At 41.6% G+C, this 22,348-nt stretch overlaps 2 protein-coding genes and 2 pseudogenes across 3 annotated transcripts; 3 read left to right on the forward strand and 1 right to left on the reverse strand.

The window, feature by feature from the left end:
- Positions 1-833: 833 nt before the first annotated feature.
- LOC121751579 (FT-interacting protein 3-like) lies at positions 834-5,542 on the forward strand. 2 transcript variants are annotated; one of them, XM_042146344.1, is made up of 3 exons: positions 834-1,062; positions 1,527-1,600; positions 2,338-5,542. In XM_042146344.1, exon 3 carries the CDS (start codon positions 2,379-2,381, stop codon positions 5,391-5,393), a length of 3,015 nt encoding a protein of 1,004 aa, XP_042002278.1. In that variant the 5' UTR covers positions 834-1,062; positions 1,527-1,600; positions 2,338-2,378; the 3' UTR covers positions 5,394-5,542. The 2 variants fall into 2 exon arrangements, with proteins under 2 accessions (XP_042002278.1, XP_042002279.1); XM_042146345.1 differs by lacking the exons at positions 834-1,062; positions 1,527-1,600 and adding an exon at positions 1,877-2,269.
- A 1,434-nt stretch (positions 5,543-6,976) lies between these two features.
- Positions 6,977-11,970, forward strand: LOC121751706 (annotated as a pseudogene).
- Positions 11,971-12,470: 500 nt separating this feature from the next.
- On the forward strand, positions 12,471-13,426 carry LOC121751707 (annotated as a pseudogene).
- Positions 13,427-14,018: 592 nt separating this feature from the next.
- Positions 14,019-17,371, reverse strand: LOC121750394 (AT-hook motif nuclear-localized protein 5-like). Its single transcript, XM_042144923.1, has 5 exons — positions 16,288-17,371; positions 15,754-15,821; positions 15,478-15,609; positions 14,657-14,818; positions 14,019-14,567 (listed from the first exon to the last, which is right to left on the reverse strand). The coding sequence occupies exons 1-5, from the start codon at positions 16,778-16,780 to the stop codon at positions 14,337-14,339; spliced, it is 1,086 nt and encodes a 361-aa protein (XP_042000857.1). The 5' UTR covers positions 16,781-17,371; the 3' UTR covers positions 14,019-14,336.
- Between the last annotated feature and the right edge of the window lie 4,977 nt (positions 17,372-22,348).

Consider the following 22,348-nt stretch of genomic DNA (forward strand, 5'->3'; position numbering starts at 1 on the left):
AAAAAAAATAATTATTTTTTATTAATTAAAAAATTATAAAACTTTAATTTTTAGTTATTTTTGTTGATTAAAAATATTATAACGACTAAAACATGATGTTATTATACGATTTAAACATGATATTACACGATAAAATAAAAAATTACCAAATTAAAATAATCATTTTTTAATCAAAATAATAAAATTAAAGTATACTAATATTAAATCTATATAATAAAATTAAATAATTAAAAAATTTATTTTTAATAAAATCTAAGCATAATATTTTCTTCAAATTCATGAAAAAATTAATTAAAAAATACTATACTTTAATTTTATTAATTAAAAAATATTAATTAATTTTTAAAGAATATTATGCTTAGATTTTAACGAAAATATTATGCTTAGATTTTAAGAAAATATTATTTTTTTCTTAACGTGTAACCCAAACCCGACCCAACCCATTGTTTTAGTCAAAAATCGGCCGTTGACCGTTAGTTTTTAACGAAAATGTTGACGGAGGACCAAAATGATCAAAATTCCATATGTGCAGGACCAAAATGATCAAATGTCCATATGTGCAGGACCAAAAAATACAAAAGATAATGTTGACCGTTAGTTTTTAACGGAAATATTGACGAAGGACCAAAATGATCAAATGTCCATATGTGCAGGACCAAAAAATCCAAAAGATAATGTTTAGGACCAAAATCGTAAAATGGCTATATGTTCATGACCAATTTTGGCATTTACTCTTTATTATTTCTCCAACTTTAGTACTATCTCTACCATAAACACACAATACAAGAGTGCAAAGAACGTCTATATGCAAATTAACAATATAACAATTAAGGTTCACAAACAAAAATTCAGAGAGCTTTAATGTTGCGTGATGTCGTCCCATCCCCAATCATTTCACCTCCCTCATCTAGTTTTTTGTCTTCCTCTCCTCTGTAATGGCGATGGAGATTTTTGGAAGAAAACCACACTCATTGCGAGCTAAGATTCCTCCATATTCTGCTAGCTCCAAGACTAGTCAACAAGTGCAACACTTTCTTCAAGTTTAGGCGCTCAATTTTCCAGGTTCTAAATAAAAACAGTAATTTGTTTTAAGATTAAAGGAAAAGATTCAGTTTTTCTCAGCTGAACAAAGCACAAGCTTGTTTGCTGCGTCTTCATTTTTTTTGCTTCTTGTTTTAAATCTTTTACAATTTAATTCTTTCTTTTTTGTAAATATTTTTTTAAAAAAAAAACACCCTTTTAATGCTTTGCATGTGTCTTAGCGTTTTTTAAGGAAAATCTTAGCGTCAGTTCACAAGCTCTTGTATTTATTTATTTCTTTCAATTCCAAGAATATACTTTTTTATGTTATAGATCTCTGCAACACATGCATTATCACATGCCTATGCTAAACAATTGACCCAAATTTTGCTCAGTGTTTCCCTTTTACTTGCATTTATACTTCACTTTAAAGATGTGACTTTTCCCTTTATTCTAAGATTCATTAGATTTTGTTAAAATTTGAGCTGACTAATTCTTATCTGCAGCAAAGAAAGGTTCTTGGTGACGGTTAAAGAGATTATCTGATTTTATATTTGCATTAACGCTGGATTGATTTCTGGTAAGTGGGATTTCAATTGAATGTGATTTCATTTTTTGTCGGCTTCTTTTATGTGTTAAGATTATTAATATTAATGCTTGTGGGCCTGGTGGGATCTTTCTGTTGATTGTTTTTGCAAATATGTTTGTATGTTTGTTCTAAACAATCGTTTTAATCACTTTGCGCTTTAGGTAGGAATCGTCTTAGACAATTCATTATTATGTCTAGATTATTACTCCTATTTATTACACTTTACTTGGCTTGATCTGCTAGAAAAGTGGAAACCTAAGTGTTTGATGTTTCTTCAATAGTTCTTGCTTATGATGCTTTTTCTTTTTATTTTATTTTTAGTCTTTGGGTGTGACTGTAAATCCCAAGAAATTGGATTTTATTGTTAACGTATACAAGTGTTTGATCTAACAATGATGTTCTTTTTTTTTCAATAACATGGTGATCAAATAAAAATGGACTATGTTACTTGATATGAGTTGTGTTATTTGCAATAAAATTCATAGTGAATTCTGTGTAGGTTCTTTATGCTTCACTTTTATATATGACTTCTTCTAGATTAAGATTAGTAGTCTTATTCCTCTCAAGAAAAGGAAAGAAAGATAAATTTTTTAAATTAATCCTTTCCGTTTCAGCTGCTGATTAGTGATGTGAATTACTTCAAGTTTCTGACTAGCTTAGGTAGTTATTTCCATTATTGAAGTTCAGTTCTGCATCCAATTTCACTTATCAGTTCATTTCTATCTCAGGTTTCTGAAAACCATTTCTTGATAGCTCGGTAAGCAGCACGATGACTGTTGGGAACCTAAAGCTCGGGGTAGATGTTGTGAGTGCTCATAACCTTTTGCCCAAAGACGGACAGGGTTCTTCTAGTGCTTTCGTAGAACTTTGCTTTGATGGCCAGAGATATCGGTCCACAACCAAAGAGAAAGATCTTAGTCCCGTGTGGAATGAGACTTTCTACTTCAACATATCTGATCCTGCCATCCTCCACTCTCTGATTCTTGAAGCTTACGTCTATAACAATGTCCGAGGCATCCAGTCCAAAACCTTTCTCGGAAAGGTTACCATCAATGGGACTTCCTTTGTGCCCTACCCTGATTCAGTTGTCCTTCATTACCCTCTGGAGAAGCGTGGTATTTTCTCACGTGTTAGGGGAGAGCTCGGGCTCAAGGTTTACATCACGGACGATCCATCAATAAAGTCATCCGCCCCTGTTTCCATGGCTGAGGAATCCCATTTGCTGTCAGAATCAGGTCACAGACCGATATCAAGCTCTGGCCATCATCACACGAAGCATGAGGCAGCAAGGCATACGTTCCACAGTATCCCAAAACACGTTGACACTGAAGAGCAAACCTCTTTAACCGAAGAGCCTCATCACGTTACAAAGTACATGGGTGATGAGATGAAGGCTCTTGAACCAATGCTTCCGAAGCTTGTGCACATGCACTCGGTATCATTAGCACAACCTGTTGATTTTGCTCTGAAGGAGACGAGCCCTTTCCTTGGTGGGGGAAGGGTTGTCGGGGGAAGGGTTATCCGAACTGATAGGGCGGCCGTAGGCACCTATGATCTTGTTGAGAAAATGCATTTTCTGTTTGTTAGAGTTGTGAAGGCACGTGAGCTTCCTGCCATGGACGTCACTGGAAGCCTAGATCCCTTCGTGGAGGTAAGGATCGGAAACTATAAAGGAATCACTAGGCACATCGAGAAACAACAACACCCTCTTTGGAATGTAGTTTTTGTTTTCTCAAGGGAAAGGATGCAAGCATCTGTGCTAGAAGTTGTTGTTAAGGATAAAGATCTCTTGAAAGATGATTTTGTTGGTTTGGTCCGGTTTGACCTTAATGAAGTCCCATTGCGCGTTCCACCCGACAGTCCTTTGGCTCCAGAGTGGTACCGTCTTGAAGATAAGAAAGGTGAGAAGATAAAGAGTGAGCTGATGCTTGCAGTCTGGATCGGCACTCAAGCGGATGAGGCCTTCCCAGATGCATGGCACTCTGATGCAGCTACACCCATTGATAGCTCAGCTGCTGCATCAACTCTTATACGCTCCAAAGTCTATCACGCACCACGCTTGTGGTATGTTCGTGTTAATGTCGTTGAAGCCCAGGACTTAGTGCCAACAGAGAGGAATCGGTTCCCTGATGTCTATGTAAAGGCACACATAGGAAGCCAGGTCATGAGAACGAAACCAACTCAGGCTCGGAATTTCAACCCTGTATGGAATGAAGATCTGTTTTTTGTAGCTGCTGAGCCTTTTGAAGACCATCTAGTTCTCACGGTCGAGGATAGGGTGTCTCCCGGAAAAGATGAGATCATCGGGAGGGTTATCATCCCGTTGAATATGGTCGAGAAGCGTGCTGATGATCGCATCATTCACTCTCGTTGGTTCAACTTAGAAAAGCCGGTTCTTGTAGATGTTGATCAGTTGAAGAAGGACAAGTTTTCGAGCAGGCTTCACCTACGTGTATGCTTAGACGGAGGCTACCACGTCCTAGATGAATCGACTCATTATAGCAGCGACCTCCGCCCCACGGCGAAACAGCTCTGGAAACCACCAATAGGTGTTCTAGAGCTTGGCATCTTGAACGCTGTTGGACTTCATCCGATGAAAACAAGGGACGGGAAGGGCACATCAGACACGTACTGTGTGGCCAAATACGGCCATAAGTGGGTCCGGACTCGTACCATTGTGGACAACCTATTTCCCAAGTACAACGAGCAATACACTTGGGAGGTCTTCGATCCAGCCACGGTCCTAACGGTTGGTGTTCTTGACAACAGCCAGCTAGGTGAAAAGGGCTCCAACAGCCACAAGGACCTAAAGATCGGGAAGGTTCGGATACGAGTCTCGACCCTCGAAACAGGAAGAGTTTACACACATTCTTATCCACTGCTGGTCCTACACCCTACAGGTGTCAAAAAGATGGGGGAACTGCATCTGGCCTTGCGTTTCACGTCCACGTCTTTCGCTAACATGCTCTACATCTACTCAAGGCCTCTCCTCCCGAAGATGCACTACATCCGGCCGTTCAGCGTGATCCAGCTGGACATGTTGAGACACCAGGCTGTCAACATAGTGGCAACGAGGCTAGGCCGGGCGGAGCCACCCCTTAGAAGGGAGGTAGTGGAGTACATGTCTGATGTGGACTCACACCTGTGGAGCATGCGAAGGAGCAAGGCGAACTTCTTCCGCCTGATGTCCGTCTTCAACGGGCTATTTGCTGTCGGGAGATGGTCCGGAGACATATGCATGTGGAAGAACCCTGTGACAACAGTGCTTGTCCATGTGTTGTATCTCATGCTTGTTTCATTCCCTGAGTTGATTCTACCAACTGTTTTCCTCTACATGTTTCTGATAGGGATATGGAACTTCAGATACCGGCCGAGGTATCCGCCCCACATGAACACGAAGCTCTCGCAGGCAGAGGCAGTGCACCCAGATGAGCTTGATGAGGAGTTTGACACGTTCCCGACGAGCCGCAACCCGGACTTGGTGAGGATGAGGTATGACCGGCTGCGGAGCGTGGCTGGACGGATCCAGACAGTTGTTGGGGACATTGCAACGCAGGGCGAACGCCTCCACTCGTTGTTGAGCTGGAGGGACCCTCGTGCCACGGCCATCTTTGTCACCTTCTGCCTCGTCTCAGCCGTGGTGTTGTATGTCACACCGTTCCAGCTTATCGCTGCTCTGGCGGGGATGTACATGATGAGGCACCCGAGGTTCCGGTACCGCCTCCCGTCACTGCCCGTCAATTTCTTCCGGCGTCTTCCGGCAAGGACGGATAGCATGTTGTAGTTCCTTTTGCATAATCATGAATTGTGTTGTTGTCTACTCCATTTACTACTCCTACTATATTTGTAAAACTAGTTTTCGTGGTGCGAGGTTATTACGTTTGCACCTTGAATTGTGAATTGTGTTTGGTTGGATTTGCTAATATTTGTTCATGCGCGTGCTAAATTATAATTCTATTTCCAAATTCGAGTTGTATTAATCACTCGTATAATTGTCAATTTCCGGCGACCATAAAATGTCTAAACATGGCTCAAACGACCAATACACTAAACAATGTAGTTAGATGACTATGCCAGCCAGAATAGGATTTACTTTTGTTATTCAGCTACTTCCCCGTTGCTTTGATTGTTCAAATTTCGATATTTATGCAAGATTGTGCCTAATCTTTTAATTACTTGAAGCTAATAATGAAACCTTAAAATGGATCAACATAACGTATTAGGATTAGTATAGTATTTAGCCACATTCTCATGCAAATTGATTATTTGTGCACAATTAGGTAATTAAGTGCCACGCAGAGCATATTTTTATAATTAAATGGTTAGGTGAAGAGCATCAATAACGCGTCGGGCCGGGACGCAAATCGCGAGTCTCGGCCCGTCCCAAGCGTTGGATGGAGGCGAGTCACAACCCAGGCCGGTCCCGGGGCCGCATTTGCGGCTCGGTGACGGTCCCGCGGCCCGGCCTGGCCGGCGTTAACACGTCACTGGCCACATCCCGCGAGTCCCGGCCCAGCGTTGCATGATCTTCGGGCCGGGCCGCAAGTCCCCAAAAATTATTTTCTTTTTTTTTTCCGATTTTGTGTCTATAAATACGAGACTATCGTCCATCATTCTTACGTGCATTATCCATTTCAATCCTCTATTATACCCTTTGTTTCGGCGTCAATGGAGTGGTTCAACAGCAATGAACGTCAGATGGACGAATTCGTTAACTTGAACAATTGGTACATGCCGGCGTCGCCACCATCGCAACCGACGCCTAGTCCGGGAGTCGGTAGCAACGTCGACGTAACATCACCGGTCAACACTGAAGAGTTCGAGATCAGTGAGATGGAGCCCGCTCAAGGGCGGGGCAAGGGCAAGATCGACGAGGAGGATGGGCCGAAGAAGTACAGTCCGCAAGAGACAATGTGGCTTGCGAGGAACTACATCGACGTCGCCGAGGATCCTATCATCGGCAACCAGCAATCAGACAAGGTTTTCTGTGAGCGGATTGCTGAGAGGTATAACGCCGGACGTCCTAAAGGGTCGATCAAGCTTAGCTACGTGAAGCTGCGCAAGCATTGAAGTCGGGTCCAGGCGGATATGAGCATGTGGAATGGAAAGTGGCCAACGTAGTCCGGATGTGGCCGAGCAGGCACAGCAAGGCGGACCTCGTCGAGAAGGCGAAGGAGGCGTTCTTCGCTGACGGGAAGAAGGCCTTCAAGTACTTCGACGTTTGGAAGCTCGTCGAGAAGAGCCCAAAGTACATCAGCGGTGCCGAGCCGACGGCAACTGGGGCGGCGAAGAGAACCAAAGTTTCCGCCTCCGGAAACTACTCTTCGAGTGAAGGAGGTCCGGCGATCAACCTCAACGTGACGGACGATGACGTCTTCGCCTCCTCTCAGCCGCCCGATGGGAACAAAGGCGGCAAAGAGGAAAGCAAAGGGGAAGGCAACTGCGAGCAACTCTGCCATGGTGCCACCGCCGATCAATCCGTCTCTAGATAAGATGTCCGACTCTTTGTCGGAGATGAGTATTACATGGCGGATGAGCCAGCTGACGGAGTTGACATCGAGGGATACCTCGACGATGTCGGAGTTTGATCTCGAGTTGCACCGTGAGATGATCGCCTACCTTCGCGCCCAAATGAAGAAATAGTAGTTGTGGCCTGGGTTTCTAGTATTTTTAATTTACTTCGTCTAGGAAATGTAATGTTAATTTCTAATGAACAATGCATTTTTCCGGTTTCAATTGATCAACGAATTGCATTTACGAGTTAAATATGTTGAAGTTGTGAATAGTGTCATTTATTAGTTGCGGCCCGGGTTGTGGCCTGCAGGGTTAGAGCAGTTGGGGCCTGGGCCGCAACTGTAGAGGAATGATGACGTGGAGGGGACTTGAGGCCTGAAACCGGGCCGGGGTTATTGATACACTTAGTTCCCCGAATAAAGTACAAATACAATGTAAGCATAAGTTGAATTCCGATCTGTTGTAATATAATTAATATCTAGTCAATTGTTCGTGTTCATAATAGTCTACGACGTGCTTCCATCTATCCATCCACATTTCTGGTGAATCCCACTATTAAACCATAGAAAAAAAAAAGTATGAGTGATTCCACCAACTATAAAAAATGGCTGTTTCTGTGTCTAGGAAGAAGAAGGGATAAATTCCATGAATGGACGTCATGGCAAATTGTATCCGCCATTTGGACCCTGAAAAAACAAGTTTCCAGCCATGGTATAGACGCGAGAAGCTCTCGCGTGTTTTAATTAGAACACGCATCAAGCTGTCGCGTGTATACATAACACGCATCAGGAAAACGCGTGTTTCGTTAAACACGCGACACGCTCTCGCGTGTTACGTTGGACACAAATTCGAGCCCAGACGGCAGAGACCTCACTTTCCACTCGCGAATTCACTTCCGGCTCGCTCATTCTCTCGCACTCAGCGACGGCTAACGTCTCTAGCCGGCGAAAATCGAAACAACAAACTTACATTAATGCACATGGAGTGTTGTTTGTATGTATACGTGCCGCTACAAAATCCGGTCTCAAAGTGGGCATTCTCTCCCACGCCCAAAGCTGTAGGAGCACTGTCGGACCTCCAATGTCTGTCCGTTTGCCTATAGACGCCTCACAGAGATTATGGTATAATGTACCAAGCGCAGCACTCGCCCAACTAATCATAGAGGCAGCCTCTACGTCTCGAAGTTGGGTCAACCACATGAGAGGTATCTTACACCCTGAGCCGTCGGGTAAGATCAGCCCTCCTAATAGCACAAGCACAATCATACGTGCCCGTTGAATGTAGGCTTCGTCTTCGAGACCATCTCCTAACGGTTCAATCGTCATCCTATGTATTAGCGCGGATGCCAAGATACCGTTTTCCTTCATCTCGCTTTGAAGGGGATAGAAGCCCAAGAGCTCTTCACATAAACCCCTCCACCCAGTTTCACAAAACCCATTTCCTGTGAAGGGTACTCCATCTACACGTAAAGCCCATAATACTTGAACGTCTTGTAATGTAATGGTAGTTTCCCCTACGGGAAGATGGAATGTATGTGTCTCTGGCCTCCAACGCTCAACCAAAGCTGTGATCAACGCATGATCTACATCCAGAGCCTTACCACAGAAAAGAACTCCACCTAAACCAAATCTACAAACATAATCAATCACGCGTCTGTGATGATTATCGATTTCCCAGAAATTTCCCTCAAAGCCCAAATATTGAACGGGGTTGTTTCCTGGCCTGCCCACGCCTTGCGTGATATATGACTGTGCTGATAATGCAAAACAGAAGGATCTTCTGGTCCATATCGCGACATCCTAATATAATCAAAATTTAACATGTTTAATTATAAACCAAATTTTATTAAAAAAAAATCACTTAATAAATTCAACCAAATTAACACCAAATGCAACAAAATACCACCAAATTCAACAAAACATCAACCAAATTGAATAATTCAACATCAAATACAACCAAATTCAAGATAAAATCAACCAAATTGAATAATTCAACACCAAATTCAACTAAATTCAACAAATTAACATCAAATTCAACTAATTAACACCATATTCAATAATTCAACATCAAATTCAACCATATTCAATAATTCAACAAAATATCAATCACATTCACCAAAATACCACCAAATTCAACAAAACATCAACCAAATTGAATAATTCAACATCAAATACAACCAAATTCAAGATAAAATCAACCAAATTGAATAATTCAACACCAAATTCAACCAAATACTTTCTACCACATGAACCCTAACTATTATACCCACCTAAATTATACCAATAAAAACGCAAATAAGGGTTGAAAGTTACCTAACAACACTTCAAATTCAAGATTAGGCTTCGAATTTCGCTGGTTGGGCAGAATTTTCGCCGGTTTTCGTCTCCTCTTCGTCTCCTCTTCGCGTAATCCGTATGTTCTGCCGTCTGGAGTGAATATGTGAAGCAAGGGAGACACGCGAGAGCGTGTCGCGTGTTTACTTTAAACACGCGAGAGGAAGACGCGTCTCTCTTTTAATACACGCGAGAGCGTGTCGCGTGTTTTACTTTAAACACGCATTAAGGTGATGCGTCTATACTTTTAAACCACGCGAGAGCTTCAAGCGTGTTTAATTAAAACACGCGAGAGCCTCTCGCGTCTATACCATGGCTGGAATCTTGTGTTTTCAGGGTCCAAATGGCGGATACATTTTGCCTTATCGTCTCTTCTTGGAATTTTGCCGAAGAAGAAGCAGAGAAAATCAGAGGCTAATGAGCTAGGTTTAATTGAAAAGATTATGGTGAAGGTGCCACCAGCCATTTGCATGCTAGCTTTCATCTACATTTGGTCTTCTGCCACCACCATTCTCGCCGGCGACATTGTCCACCTCTGCGTATCATCTCGGAAGCTCAATAATCTCTATTGCCTCTCCGCCGGCGCTCAGCCCAACTTTTCTCTCCTAAAAAACGACTCATCTCCTCGCCGGATATCAACATTCCAGTCCCTACTGATACCAACAGTACAGTCCGTACTGATAACAGTGCCAGACCGGGTAATATCAACATTCCGGTTGATGACAGTGTGGGAGAGAATATTACGAATAAGATTCTTGTTGTCAATGGCGGAAACGCCTACACAGAGGTCGAGGAGCAGCTGAAGCTGCACCGGTCATGGAGTTGGAGTTCAAATCCGACAACATGAGAAGGAAGAGGGATTTACGTGTACGACCTTCCATCCAAGTTCAACAAGGACTTGATAGCTCAGTGCAACGACATGCTCCCGCCGTGGGTCGACTTCTGCGGCTACCTGAGCAACGGTGGGATAGGAGAGGCGGTTGAGAGCCTCGGCAGCGCGTGGTACAACACGCACCAGTATGCGCTGGAGCTCATCTTCCACGCGCGTGTGCTTAACCATCCCTGCAGAGTGTATGATCCGACCAACGCAAAGCTCTTCTATGTGCCCTACTACGGCGGCCTCGACGTTTTGAGATGGCATTTTAAGAATGTTACCAACGTCGTTAAGAGCGTCCACTATAGTAGGACGCGGCTATAGCCGCGTCTTGGGGGCGGTGGGCGGCGGTGGGCGGGCGGCTATAGTGGGGAAGGTGGGCGGACAACTTTTGGGGCTATTGGGGGGGGGGGGGGGGGGGCGGACGCGGGATAGCCGCGTTCGCGGCGAGGACGCGGCTATTGGAGGATGTGAAAATGTAGAATTTTGTATTTGGAATTTTGGGCTATTGGAGGTGTCCACTATAGTGGCGGAAATAGAATTTTGGAGCTATGGACAACAAAATTGGGGCTATGGACAAAAACTGGGGCGGGGCTATTGGGCGTGTCCGGCTTATAGTGGATACTCTAAGGACTCGCTGGCGCTGGATTTAGTCCGGTGGCTGGAATCGCAGCCGTCGTGGTACAGGAACATGGGGAAGGATCATGTGTTCGTGCTGGGGAAAATCACGTGGGATTTCCGAAGACAAGAGAGATATCCGTGGGGGACGAAGCTGCTCGAATTGAACGAGATGCAGAATCCGATGAAGCTCCTGATCGAGCGCCATCCGTGGCTCGCTAACGACGTCGGAATCCCCCACCCGACATACTTCCACCCCCGCACCGACGACAACATCGTCTCGTGGCAGCTCAAGGTGATCAGATCTACGAGAGATGCAGTCGTCGGATTCGCCCCCGCGGCGCGGCCGGCCGCCGCAGAGAGTATCCGCTCGATACTGATCGAGCAGTGCGTGTCCGCTGGAGAAGCACAATGCAGGTTCCTGAACTGTACGCCGGGGCGTTGCGACCGCCCTAACGCGGTCATCGGGCTATTCACGGCGGCTGAGTTCTGCTTGCAGCCCACAGGAGACAGCCCCACGAGGAAATCGGTGTTTGATTCGCTCATCTCCGGTTGCATTCCTGTTCTGTTTGATCCGATGACGGCATACTATCAGTATCCGTGGCATCTGCCGGAAGATTGGGGGAAGTATTCGGTGTTCATCGACAAGGAAGAGGTCAGGAATAAGAGTGTGAATGTGGTGGAGAGGCTGATGAAGATTCCGGCCAAGGAGAGAGAGAATATTAGGAGATATATCGTGTTTGAGCTCTTGCCTGGATTGGTTTATGGCGATCTCCATTCCAAATTTGTCAAATTTCAAGATGCTTTTTCGATATCCGTAAATAGTCTTCTCGAAAGAGCTACCAGATTGAATGATTTGTGAAAATTCTGTTTACATAAATCATTTTTGTCTATTTTTTTCTATATATATTTACCCGTATTCCAAATCCTTGGTTCACTTCACCATTGTAATTATCTTCAATCTTCGTTTACGAAACTGTAAATTTTAGTTTTAATCGGATTCTTTTTCACTTCTTCTCATATTTTATTGGTGTTGCTCCTCTACGCGATTTATAATTGTTCTGGATTTTTTGTTTTTGTTGTTGTTGCAGTTGCTTCTTTAATTGCTTAGTTTAAGTTGATTAACTGTTTTGTTTATAGTAGATTGGTTTGGGGAATAGGTGGAATTCTTTAGGTCACTTTTTCATTTATGTGATTCATAACATTCAAGTGTGACTTTTTCAAATTTTATTTTGGGGAAAAAGATTTTTTGTTGATGTATTATTATTGTATAAAGTTAAAGGCGATGATATCAATCTATATACATACAAGGGCAAGGTGCATCACAATGGTATGCATTGCTTAGTGTTCTAAGATTCATGTCTGGTTATGAAGTGAGAAATGGTTTTTGTTGAATTTTCTTAGATGATCTTGCTGAGGTGATAAAGAACACTGAATACGGTGGCTTCATTCTGAAATTTTCTGTATTCTGGGATATGGCAAAAAGGTCATACGTTTGAGCTTCTTCTCGCAAGTATAATTTTATGTCATTGCTTGCTGCAGTGGACTTGCCAATTCTAATCACACTGAGCTGACACAGTTATATCAGAAACACAATGGACTTGCCAATTCTAATTACACTGAGCTGACACAGTTATATCAGAAACACAACGATCAAGGTGTGATTAGGTTTACATATCTGTTTAGTTAGTATGCTTGTTTCTTGTTTTTATGAGGCACATCATTAGCTCATTACAAGGCAACTGCACAAGTGTGTTTCTGTTTCCTCTTCTTGAAGCCAGATTAGGAAATTTATGAGCTCCAAATCCGAGTAATAGGATCTCTGGTATGATTACGTGCTATCTGCTTGATGCTCAGGATTGGAGATACTGGCATTTCCATGCAATCAGTTTGGCTCACAAGACCCTCGTTTCAAGGCTGAGTATCCCGTGTTCGACAAGGTAAAGTTCATCAATGAACGCATCCATACATGTTCAAGAGTGCCATTTGCAAGGACTGTGCAGATTATATGCATCCCTGCTCGGAGACTATTGATCACATGATATTCGTTTGTACCACTCAACTAGTTCTTTCAGTGGACTGAAATCATTCTTTTGTATCGATGAAGGTGGAAGTGAACGGTTCCAATGCTGCCTCGATATAAAAGTACTTGAAGTCGGCCAAAGGCGGCTTGTTTGGGGATGGGATCAAGTGGAACTTCTCCAAATTTCTCGTGGACAAAGATGGCCATATCGTTGATCGCTATGCTTCCACCACATCTCCCCTAAGCATAGAGGTAAATGTACAATGAGTTGAACCTATTCTGCTATGACAATAGATACATAAGAGTCTGTTGTTCTTGCAGAGGATATCAAGAAGCTCCTGGAGAAAGCGTAGTGTTGCTGCGGATTTGATTGTCGACGAGCTAGAATAAATGGAGCGACTAAGAACACTACTAGTATCCTTTGAGTTTTCGTCTGTGATGTTGTCTGGAAAAAGCTTCAACATTTTCAATATGTATATTATGTTGTATGAATAAGTTTGTAAGATGTTCAACTTGCTATATTATGTATACGAATAAGGTTAGAATTGTAAGATGTTTAACATGCTCTACTTTTATCAAAGAAGGATTTCTTGGACTGCATGAATAAGTGTCGAGTAGATCTTAAGAAAATTGATCATTTCGAATAGGATAATTCATATACTCCATTTGAAAAAGAAAATAACAAAAATCGCAATTTTGCAAAAAAATTTATGTCGTGCTCGTGCTTAACATAATTTGAAGACAGAATAATAAGTTTAACTTGTTGAATTCTTAAATAGGACTTTTACCATAATTAGATATTTTTAACTGAAAATGTCAAGGTTGGACTTGTATCAAGCATAACACGAATTTGAGGTTCTTTCAGGAATAGTAGTACACTACTGTATAAAATAAATTTGAGGTTTTGCCCTCAGATTATCTAAAAAAAGAAACTCCAAGTGAGTACTTATCATTCCAATATATTGGATTTTCTTCTAAACCACAAAATTTAATCCAAAGGCGCATTATTTACAGCAAATAAACGCAAACTCAACAAAACACACAGTGTTAGAGATGCAATGCCAAGCTGGAATTCCAAGGCTGTCAAAAGGTTCTACAATTCAAGTTAGGTTTATAGCTACAACAATGACCACAACAAGAAACAAACCTACCACCAATTTTACTAGGAAAAACAACACAACCTATAAATATGTCAATCCACCCTTTCTCTTTTTCTCACTTCCAAATTCTCCATCCATAATTCTACTAAATCCTAAAGATAACACTACAAGGATGAACTTGTTAGCATGAAACTAGCTGCCTGGCGTGCTTCATTTACAACACATATATACAAAAAAAACTTACATGTGCTTATTGCTGTCCCTCTCATCCGCGCATCAGGTCAATATCCGTCTGGGGATTTTTTACTTCCGCCCGAGCAACTGGCGGCCAAATACTTGTTCCAGTGTTAGGTGTATAGCTTTGAGTAGCAGCTGCAGTTATTGGGGTCAACGACTTTTCTGGAGATTTCTCAGGCAGATGTTTTTCATCTTCAGCAGCTGGCTCAACCTTTCCCTTTAGCTTAGTACCACCATAAACAAAACTGCATGCAACAACCTGCACAGACGACTCCCGACAAGTTAACTTAGGGCTTATTGCAGAAAGGAGTTGTGAATTTTCTAGTGGAAGAACTGCATAAACTATACCTGTACTGGGTTTGCTGCCACGAGTCTACCACCTATCGCACCCCCAATGATGTGCCCGTCGGGACTGCAGACAGATATGCTTATTCCACCAGTACGATTGCGAGGACCTCCGTTTTCAGCAACCAAGTAGGACCCTGATAAGCAAAGTATCTCAAAACGGCCCTGACATAAATGACAAGCCAAATTAGCTTCTTGCAGACAAAGCTGCCTAGAGCAAAGATCTTGTGTGAGCTGGAAAAACAGTAATTTTGAGAAAAGATCATGAAGATGATCAGGGAATGAAAAATATCTATCAGTCCAGACAGAGTGAGTCAATTATCATAATAGCTTATATTATCACAATTTTCTGCAAGAAGAAACAATAGATGGGTAATGTTTAGAGTTCAAAAGCTAACTTTTTTAAGTGTGTGATCCTCAGAGCACGTTTATTGAATCAGTTGCTTATACAATTGGCTCTTGTGAATCGTATACAACATTTAACAAAACATGTATGGTTAATCAGCAAAAAAATAAATCATCCAAAACAATGATATCTTTCATAGGCTGAAGTTTGACCAGAAGGAAAAACTATCAGTTCCCATTGGACACAGTTTGGTGTAACATCATTCAGCTATTAAAGAATCGCTGATGTAGTAAATTTTGAACTGCTAACCATCAAATATGATACTTTAAGAGCATTAGTAGGTAAAAGAATTTAGAGTGATAACTGTCATTCATCGTCTACAACAATAACACCATAAGGTAAGCAAATTAGATGTGGATATCTCTTTAGCCAAGATTACTCAATGTAAATAATGAAGAGATCGCAGGTGCTTCAAAACCTCATAAGTAACAGTGCTATTAGAAGTTGTAGGTTGGCAGAGTGTAACTACAGAAACTGATCCGTTTGCAGAAATGATGCATAGAGCTCTTGGCCTCTGTTGTGCAAATGCCAGAATCTTCTCTGCAACATCCTGCTAGGAAGAGCAATCAATAGTACTTCTCTTGCAACATACTTACTTAATATGGTAAACAACATAAGATGTACAGAAAATCGAAAGTGTAGTTCATTAACGGCCAGAACAGAAATGATTACAGTAACTCGAGATGAAATATACCTCACCGACGCCGACATGCAAGACATGAGGTGTAAAGGCTAATCCAGCTGAGTTGTTCATCCATTCACCTAATCAAAGAAAAACCTTAAGCTCAACAAGATACCATCTAGATGACTGGGAGTATAAGAACAATTTATACTACCAGGTACAACCGACAATTCACATTGATATCCAGGCAAAAGTGGAGCAACATTTTCTCGTGGAGTCGGGGTAGTAATCAATGCATCATCAACAATATATAGCATTTTTGGAAATGCAAAAATAGTGAAGAGTGAGGAACCATGATCATGAGATCAGTACACCTATTAAGGCCACTTTTAGTAGATCACAAAAAAGAATCTAAATGGGGTAGCGAAAGTAACACTGCACAAAAATCATGGAATACAACCTAAATCTAGAATCTACAGTATCTGTTTTTTCATCTCTTTCTAATCACATGACGCCATAAATCTCTGTATAGATTGCAATAAAAAAAGGTAATGTGAAAAGAACTACAGCCCTTAGAACAAATAATCAACTAGAACAAGAAATTACCAAGGGGAGCAAGCTTCTGCTTCCATCCACTGCCAGGAGGCCGGCCTCGTCTCACCTTTTCCGCAGGGCTGACCACCAAAGAGGAAGAAGGCTTAGGTGCAGACACAGGGGATAATCCTAAGCCCGTGTTAGCTCCATCCGGGGCATACTTCCTCGGCCTACCCCTCTTCTTCTTCTGCACGGGCTCGCCACCTGGAAAAGCAACCATGATGCTTCTGCCGCGAGGGATATTCTGTGATGGGTTCTCAACATGGAATGATGAACTGCTCGCAGAAGCACCAGCACTCCCTGCATTGGGCTGCATCTGAATGCTTGAGTTTGCAAGATTCTTGAAAGCAGGGGAGGAGTGCATTACACCAGGCTGCGGGGCAGGGGAGGCGCCACCGCCATGAACAGTATGGCCAGGCCCTGAACCACCAGATCCACCGATTCCCCCTCTATGAAGGTAGTATGGTGCAGACCCTTGTAATGCCATCCCTTCTCTCCCATCCATGAGCAAAATTCAAACTAAATTATTCAAAATTTTAAGAAATCCGCAGTCAAAGAACTACCACTCCTAATATACTAACTCCACAAATCTGAAACCGACGAACCCTAACTGCAAATGAGGAACATGCACTAAAACACATAATTGTAACATAAAACCTAAAAAATGTCGGGTCTTTCCATGAATCACGGACCTAACCAACAGAAATTACACTAGGCTCAACCTACAAAATTGCAGTAATGGAAAGAAAAGGGAACTCAAAAGACTGAAATTTGACACAAATGGACTGCCAAGAACACACATATAAGCTCATTCTGAAAAATGTGGAGAAGATCCCCTGTCCACCAGCTACTCCAATGACTAAGCTCAGAATTCCCCACTGATAAAACAAGAGGAGACAACAATGAATGAAACCCTAGATTTAGAATGTGCAAGAAAGGGAAAGGGAAAGGGAAAGAGAAAGAGAAGAAGATAGAGGGGCAGAGAAGTTTTGGGAAAGAGGAGGGAGGGTAAAGACAAAAGTGAACATGAATAGAAAATTTTGAGCTTTTGAATTAAAGGAGACTATGACTCTCACCCTTTTTTGTTGTGTAGAATTGAATAAAAAAGAAATGAAATTCAAAGGGATTGAAGGTGTCTTCACACTCCATTGGAGTACAGTTAGGTGCACCTACATACCTAGATGTCCTAATCAGATGAAACACAAGTTGCAACTGTTCTCTCAAGTGTATATTAAATATGGTCGGCCATAAAAATAAAATATTAATAAAAAACTCTCACATTTAGGGCATTAGTAATGGGGCGCCCTAAGGCGTGACACGTCAGCAGTTTTATCCTCCTACTTCCCCATCTGCAGTGGGGCGCCCTAAGGCGCGCCACGTCATCATTTTTTTAATATTTACAAAATCCATACGAATTTTTAAAAAAAATAATATATTAAAATACGAATTTCAAAAACTTCATTTCATTTAATAAAAATTAATACATTACAATGCGAATTAAAAAAAACGCAAACTCAGCGACGGCGGTTACGAGCCCACACTTCTTCAATCATGTCGCTCATGAGCTGCGCATGCTCCTGTTGGTTGCGCATTGAGGCCTGTCTAGATAGAACCTCTTCGAAGCCTAACGGTAACCCTCTATCGGGTGTGTCGGTCGATGTGCCGGAAGAGCTAGATGCACGGTCGTCTTCACTCCAGTCGGTGATGCTTCCGCCTTCACTCTCGACTATCATGTTGTGCATGATTATGCACGCATATATGACTTCGGCGATGACTTCCTTGTACCAGAAACGAGCTAGCCCTTTCACAATTGCCCACCGTGATTGGAGCACCCCAAATGCCCGCTCGACATCCTTCCGCGCCGCCTCCTGCTTTTGCGCAAATAAAACCCTCTTCTCACCAATTGGGCAGCTGACCGTCTTTAGGAAAACTGGCCACCGTGGGTAGATGTCATCGGCCAAGTAGTACCACATATGGTATTGGCGTCTGTTGGCAGTGAACTCGATGGCCGGGCCGTTGCCGTTACATTGGTCGGTGAAGAGGGTGGACGAGTTGAGGACGTTGATGTCGTTGTTCGACCCGGCTGCGCCGAAGTAAGCATGCCAGATCCAGAGCCGATGGTCAGCGACGGCTTCGAGGATCATCGTCGGGTGGCTGCCCTTGTATCCACTTGTGAATTGGCCTCTCCACGCCGTCGGACAATTCTTCCACTCCCAGTGCATACAGTCGATGCTCCCGAGCATCCCGAGAAACCCGTGCGCCCTCTCGTGCATCTGCATCAGACCCTGGCAATCAGTGGCTGTCGGCTTGGGCAAATATGTGTCGCCATAGGGCTCTACTATCCCCCGACAAAAGCTCTTCATACACTCGCGGCCTGTAGTCTCCCCACAGTGGAGGTACTCGTCAAAAAGGTCCGCCGTGGTACCGTATGCCAACTGACGAATAGCAGTCATGCACTTTTGCAATGGTGTAAGGCCGGGTTTCCCGATGCCGTCCTCCCGAAACGTGAAGTATTCATCACGTGAAGACAATGTACGAACAATGCTGAGAAAAAGGTACCTCGACATTCTAAACCGGCGGCGGAAAACAGTCGGGCCCCATCGCGGTTGATCGGCAAAATAGTCTTCAACCAAACGTCTGTGAGCTTCCTGGTGGTCGCGTCGGACATACGACCTATGTCGAATAGGCCAATGGACTTGCTCAGCCGCCGCGGCCGCCGCCTCCTTCTCGCGCTGCATTTGCGCATAACATGCCGCCATGGCCTCTTCAACGGCTGCGTCTAATGCTTCGTCAAGCGAACCACCGGATTCAGACGAACTAGAACTATTGGTGTCGCCGAGATTCATTTTGGTTGGATGTAGAGAGAGAATATGTAAAGAGATAGTCGATATGTTCGTATGCACAACTGAATGAGAAAAGAGATTTAAATAGAAAATCAAAACCGCGTGCCATCGTCCGCATCGATCGTCCGCGACCTCTACAATGGGGCGGACGATGACCATCATCCGCGACCATCGTCCGCGACAGGCGCAATGGGGCGGACTATAGCGCGGACGATGTCGTCCGCGCTATCCTCCGCGACCGAAGTATAGGGCGCGGCTATCGTCCGCGCCCTATGGCACGCACCCGCAATGGGTGCGGACGATGCGCGCCATCGGGCGTGCCATCGTCCGCCCATTGCGGATGCTCTTAGTGCCAATTTACTTGGATTTAGTTCATGTTAAAAGTAACAATTTTCTAAGACTAATTTACCCTTTGTTCACCTATAAAATATCACCAAATCATCTTGGTAACATTCAATTTTGAAAATGTAGCTTATTCTTGTTTCCTTATGTCAGATTTCTTTTCGTTTTTTTAAACTTTAATTTATTGTTTTATATTTTGTTATTTAATTATTTATTATATATATAACTACTTTTTAATTTTGATAAGTCTTTTCTCTCTAATGAGGTAAGACTCATTTTCCACTAACAATATTTTAATTCATTTTTCTGTCTACATCTCACTTACTTCACCAATTTTATATTAAAAATTAATTTAAAATTTAAGGATATTTTGTCAATATATCTTTACATCCCCCTCCCAAAAAAACAAAACAAGAATGGCCTAATCTAGCAAGTTCTCGTACTACACTAATAATTAGTAATATTCGATAATAAGTTGTTATCATGGCTTTAAGTTAAGGATCCGATAATAATTAGTTCTGGGAAATAGAGTTGTAATTATTATAGAGAGAAATTGTTATCATGGCTTTAAGTTAAGTATCCGATAATAATTAGTTTTCTCCAAAATTGATAGGAAAAGGGCAATTAAGTAAAAGTATTTGAGCACTATCTAAAACTAACATTTTATTATATTATTGTGTACAACTATTTACAAAAATGCCCCTGTGTGGCCAGCCATATTATGGCCGCATAGCATTATCCTTTTTAAATACATCAACAATTTTACTTTTATTACTGCTCCCTTCCCTCCGATATTAAACTCATTTCTTTTGACACAAGAATTTAAAAGGTGTTGTTTAGTGGTGTAAGTGAGTTTGGTAATAAAGTAAATTTTTACTATAAATAGAAATGACTCAAGTATGTTGGGACACCCCAAAGTGGTATACGAATCTAATATCTTGGGATGGAGTGAGTACTATTTATTAACTCCGTCCGCAAATAGGAGTCACAGTTCGTTTATAGTACTATAAATGGTAATAGGTCTCACATTTCACTACACATTTCATTTAAAACTAATAAATATAAGTGAGGCCCAAATACCATTAACTTTTTTCCACCCACTTTTCTTAACATTTCTTAAAACTTGTGGTGATAAGAAATGAAACTCCTATTCGCAGACTGGGGAGTATATGTTCTATGAGATAGGAGTAGTTTACTTGAACATGAAAATTTTATAAATTGATATTTAGTTCATTAAGTTAGTATTGAATTAAGTAGTTACATGAGATATAATAAAATAGATAAGTATAAAATGAATTAACTAAGGATAAAATAAAATAAATAAATGAGATTAAAACGGTTAATTTTGCCAAAAAAAAATAATTGTGATACTCATATTGGGATAAAAATACGAATTGCTTATTGTTTGAATAAGGGAGTACTAAGTTAGGGAGTATAACAAGTAGTGTTTTTTCGTGCGAAAATTATATTTGAGTCAACTCGTTTTGACTAATTTATGGTGAATTAAATCTAGGATTAGATTAAAAACAGAAATAATTTTGACTTCTTAAATCCTAGAGTAAATTCATCGCCTTTATATCTCAAATGCTTAAAATATTACTACTACTTCCATTAAAAAGTTTGGACTACATGTCAAACTTTTTATGTTTAAGAGCATTCACTATTGAATGGCCCGCCCAATGCCCTCCCCCCTTAATTATTTTTAAGTTAGCATTTTATCTCACTCCTTCATATAATGGGATGCCTATCCCACTTTTCTTTCATTTTCATCGATATTTGTATAATTTAATTTAAATTATTTCACCCAAATAAAATGCTATAAAATGGTAAATAAGAAGTATAGAGTAGGCCTGTCAAAATGGAGATCGGGAATTGGATACCCGATATCCGAACCCGAAATATCGGATACATGGATACCCGAAACTCGATTTTTCGGTTTTCGGGATAGGGTTCGGGTATAGGAATTTTGGATTATTGGGTATACCGATACCCGATCGGGTACACCCAAATTACCCAAATTATATGATTTTTTTTAAAAATTTAATAAATTATGTATTTATTTTATTATTTAAAAAATTCAAATGTACTCCCGAAATCCTTCACTCTTAAGTTTTATTTCTAATAATTTGTAGTAGTTTTTTTATCTTAAACTCGAACTACTTCAAGCCTATATCAAATTCGAACTACAAGTTTGTATTTCTAAAATTTTATAGTTAATTTTATTTAAAAAATAAAAAAAATATTTAAAAATTCCACAATCGGAACTGGATACGTGAGTCGGGTATCTGGCAACCCGAAATCATTTTCAAATCGGGTATCGGATATCAGATTTTCAGAAATTCGGGATCGGGTACCTGATATTTTCGGATCGGGTATCCGCGGGTACCCGATTTGACAGGCCTAGTATAGAGTAAGAAGAGGGGATGATGAATGTGAATAATAGGGTATGGAGGTATATATAGAGGATTAAAAATAAATTTAAAACAAATAAAAAGATAAAAATTGATGATCGGTCCTATCTCTATAATGGATGGCCGATCAAAGGCCCTATTAGGATCGGCCACAGCCGATACAGCGGCTCTTTGTGATGATGGTGGGAAGGCGGATGATCGGCCCCTCTTCCACAATGAGGGGTCGATGGGGGAGCCGATTACAGGCTCAATTGATTGGCCCCCATTGTGAATAACCTAAAGAATATTCTCCTATAATAGTAATAAGACTTCTTTTTTAATACGTGCATTGTTTTAGATAGGGAGTACATATAAATGTCACTAAAACCAAAAAAACAAACCCATTTAAAACTCGTTTTGACCGGCTTGGGACCCACATAACATCCAATTTGACCGATATTATCACCTTTAATAAATTCACTTTTTAACATTAGTACT

This window comes from Salvia splendens, chromosome 10 (genome assembly GCF_004379255.2).
Source record: "Salvia splendens isolate huo1 chromosome 10, SspV2, whole genome shotgun sequence".
In the NCBI taxonomy this organism is placed as follows: domain Eukaryota; kingdom Viridiplantae; phylum Streptophyta; class Magnoliopsida; order Lamiales; family Lamiaceae; genus Salvia; species Salvia splendens.

Bases quoted from the DNA above. Each gene is read 5' to 3' on its own strand.
- LOC121751579 (XM_042146344.1), top strand. From the start codon at position 2,379: ATGACTGTTGGGAACCTAAAGCTCGGGGTAGATGTTGTGAGTGCTCAT.
- LOC121750394 (XM_042144923.1), bottom strand. From the start codon at position 16,780: ATGGATGGGAGAGAAGGGATGGCATTACAAGGGTCTGCACCATACTAC. The intron at 15,822-16,287 runs GTAATTTCTTGT...TTCTTTGATTAG, and splicing joins GCAGAAGCTTGCTCCCCTTG to GTGAATGGATGAACAACTCA. The intron at 15,610-15,753 runs GTATATTTCATC...TCTTCCTAGCAG, and splicing joins TGCATGTCGGCGTCGGTGAG to GATGTTGCAGAGAAGATTCT.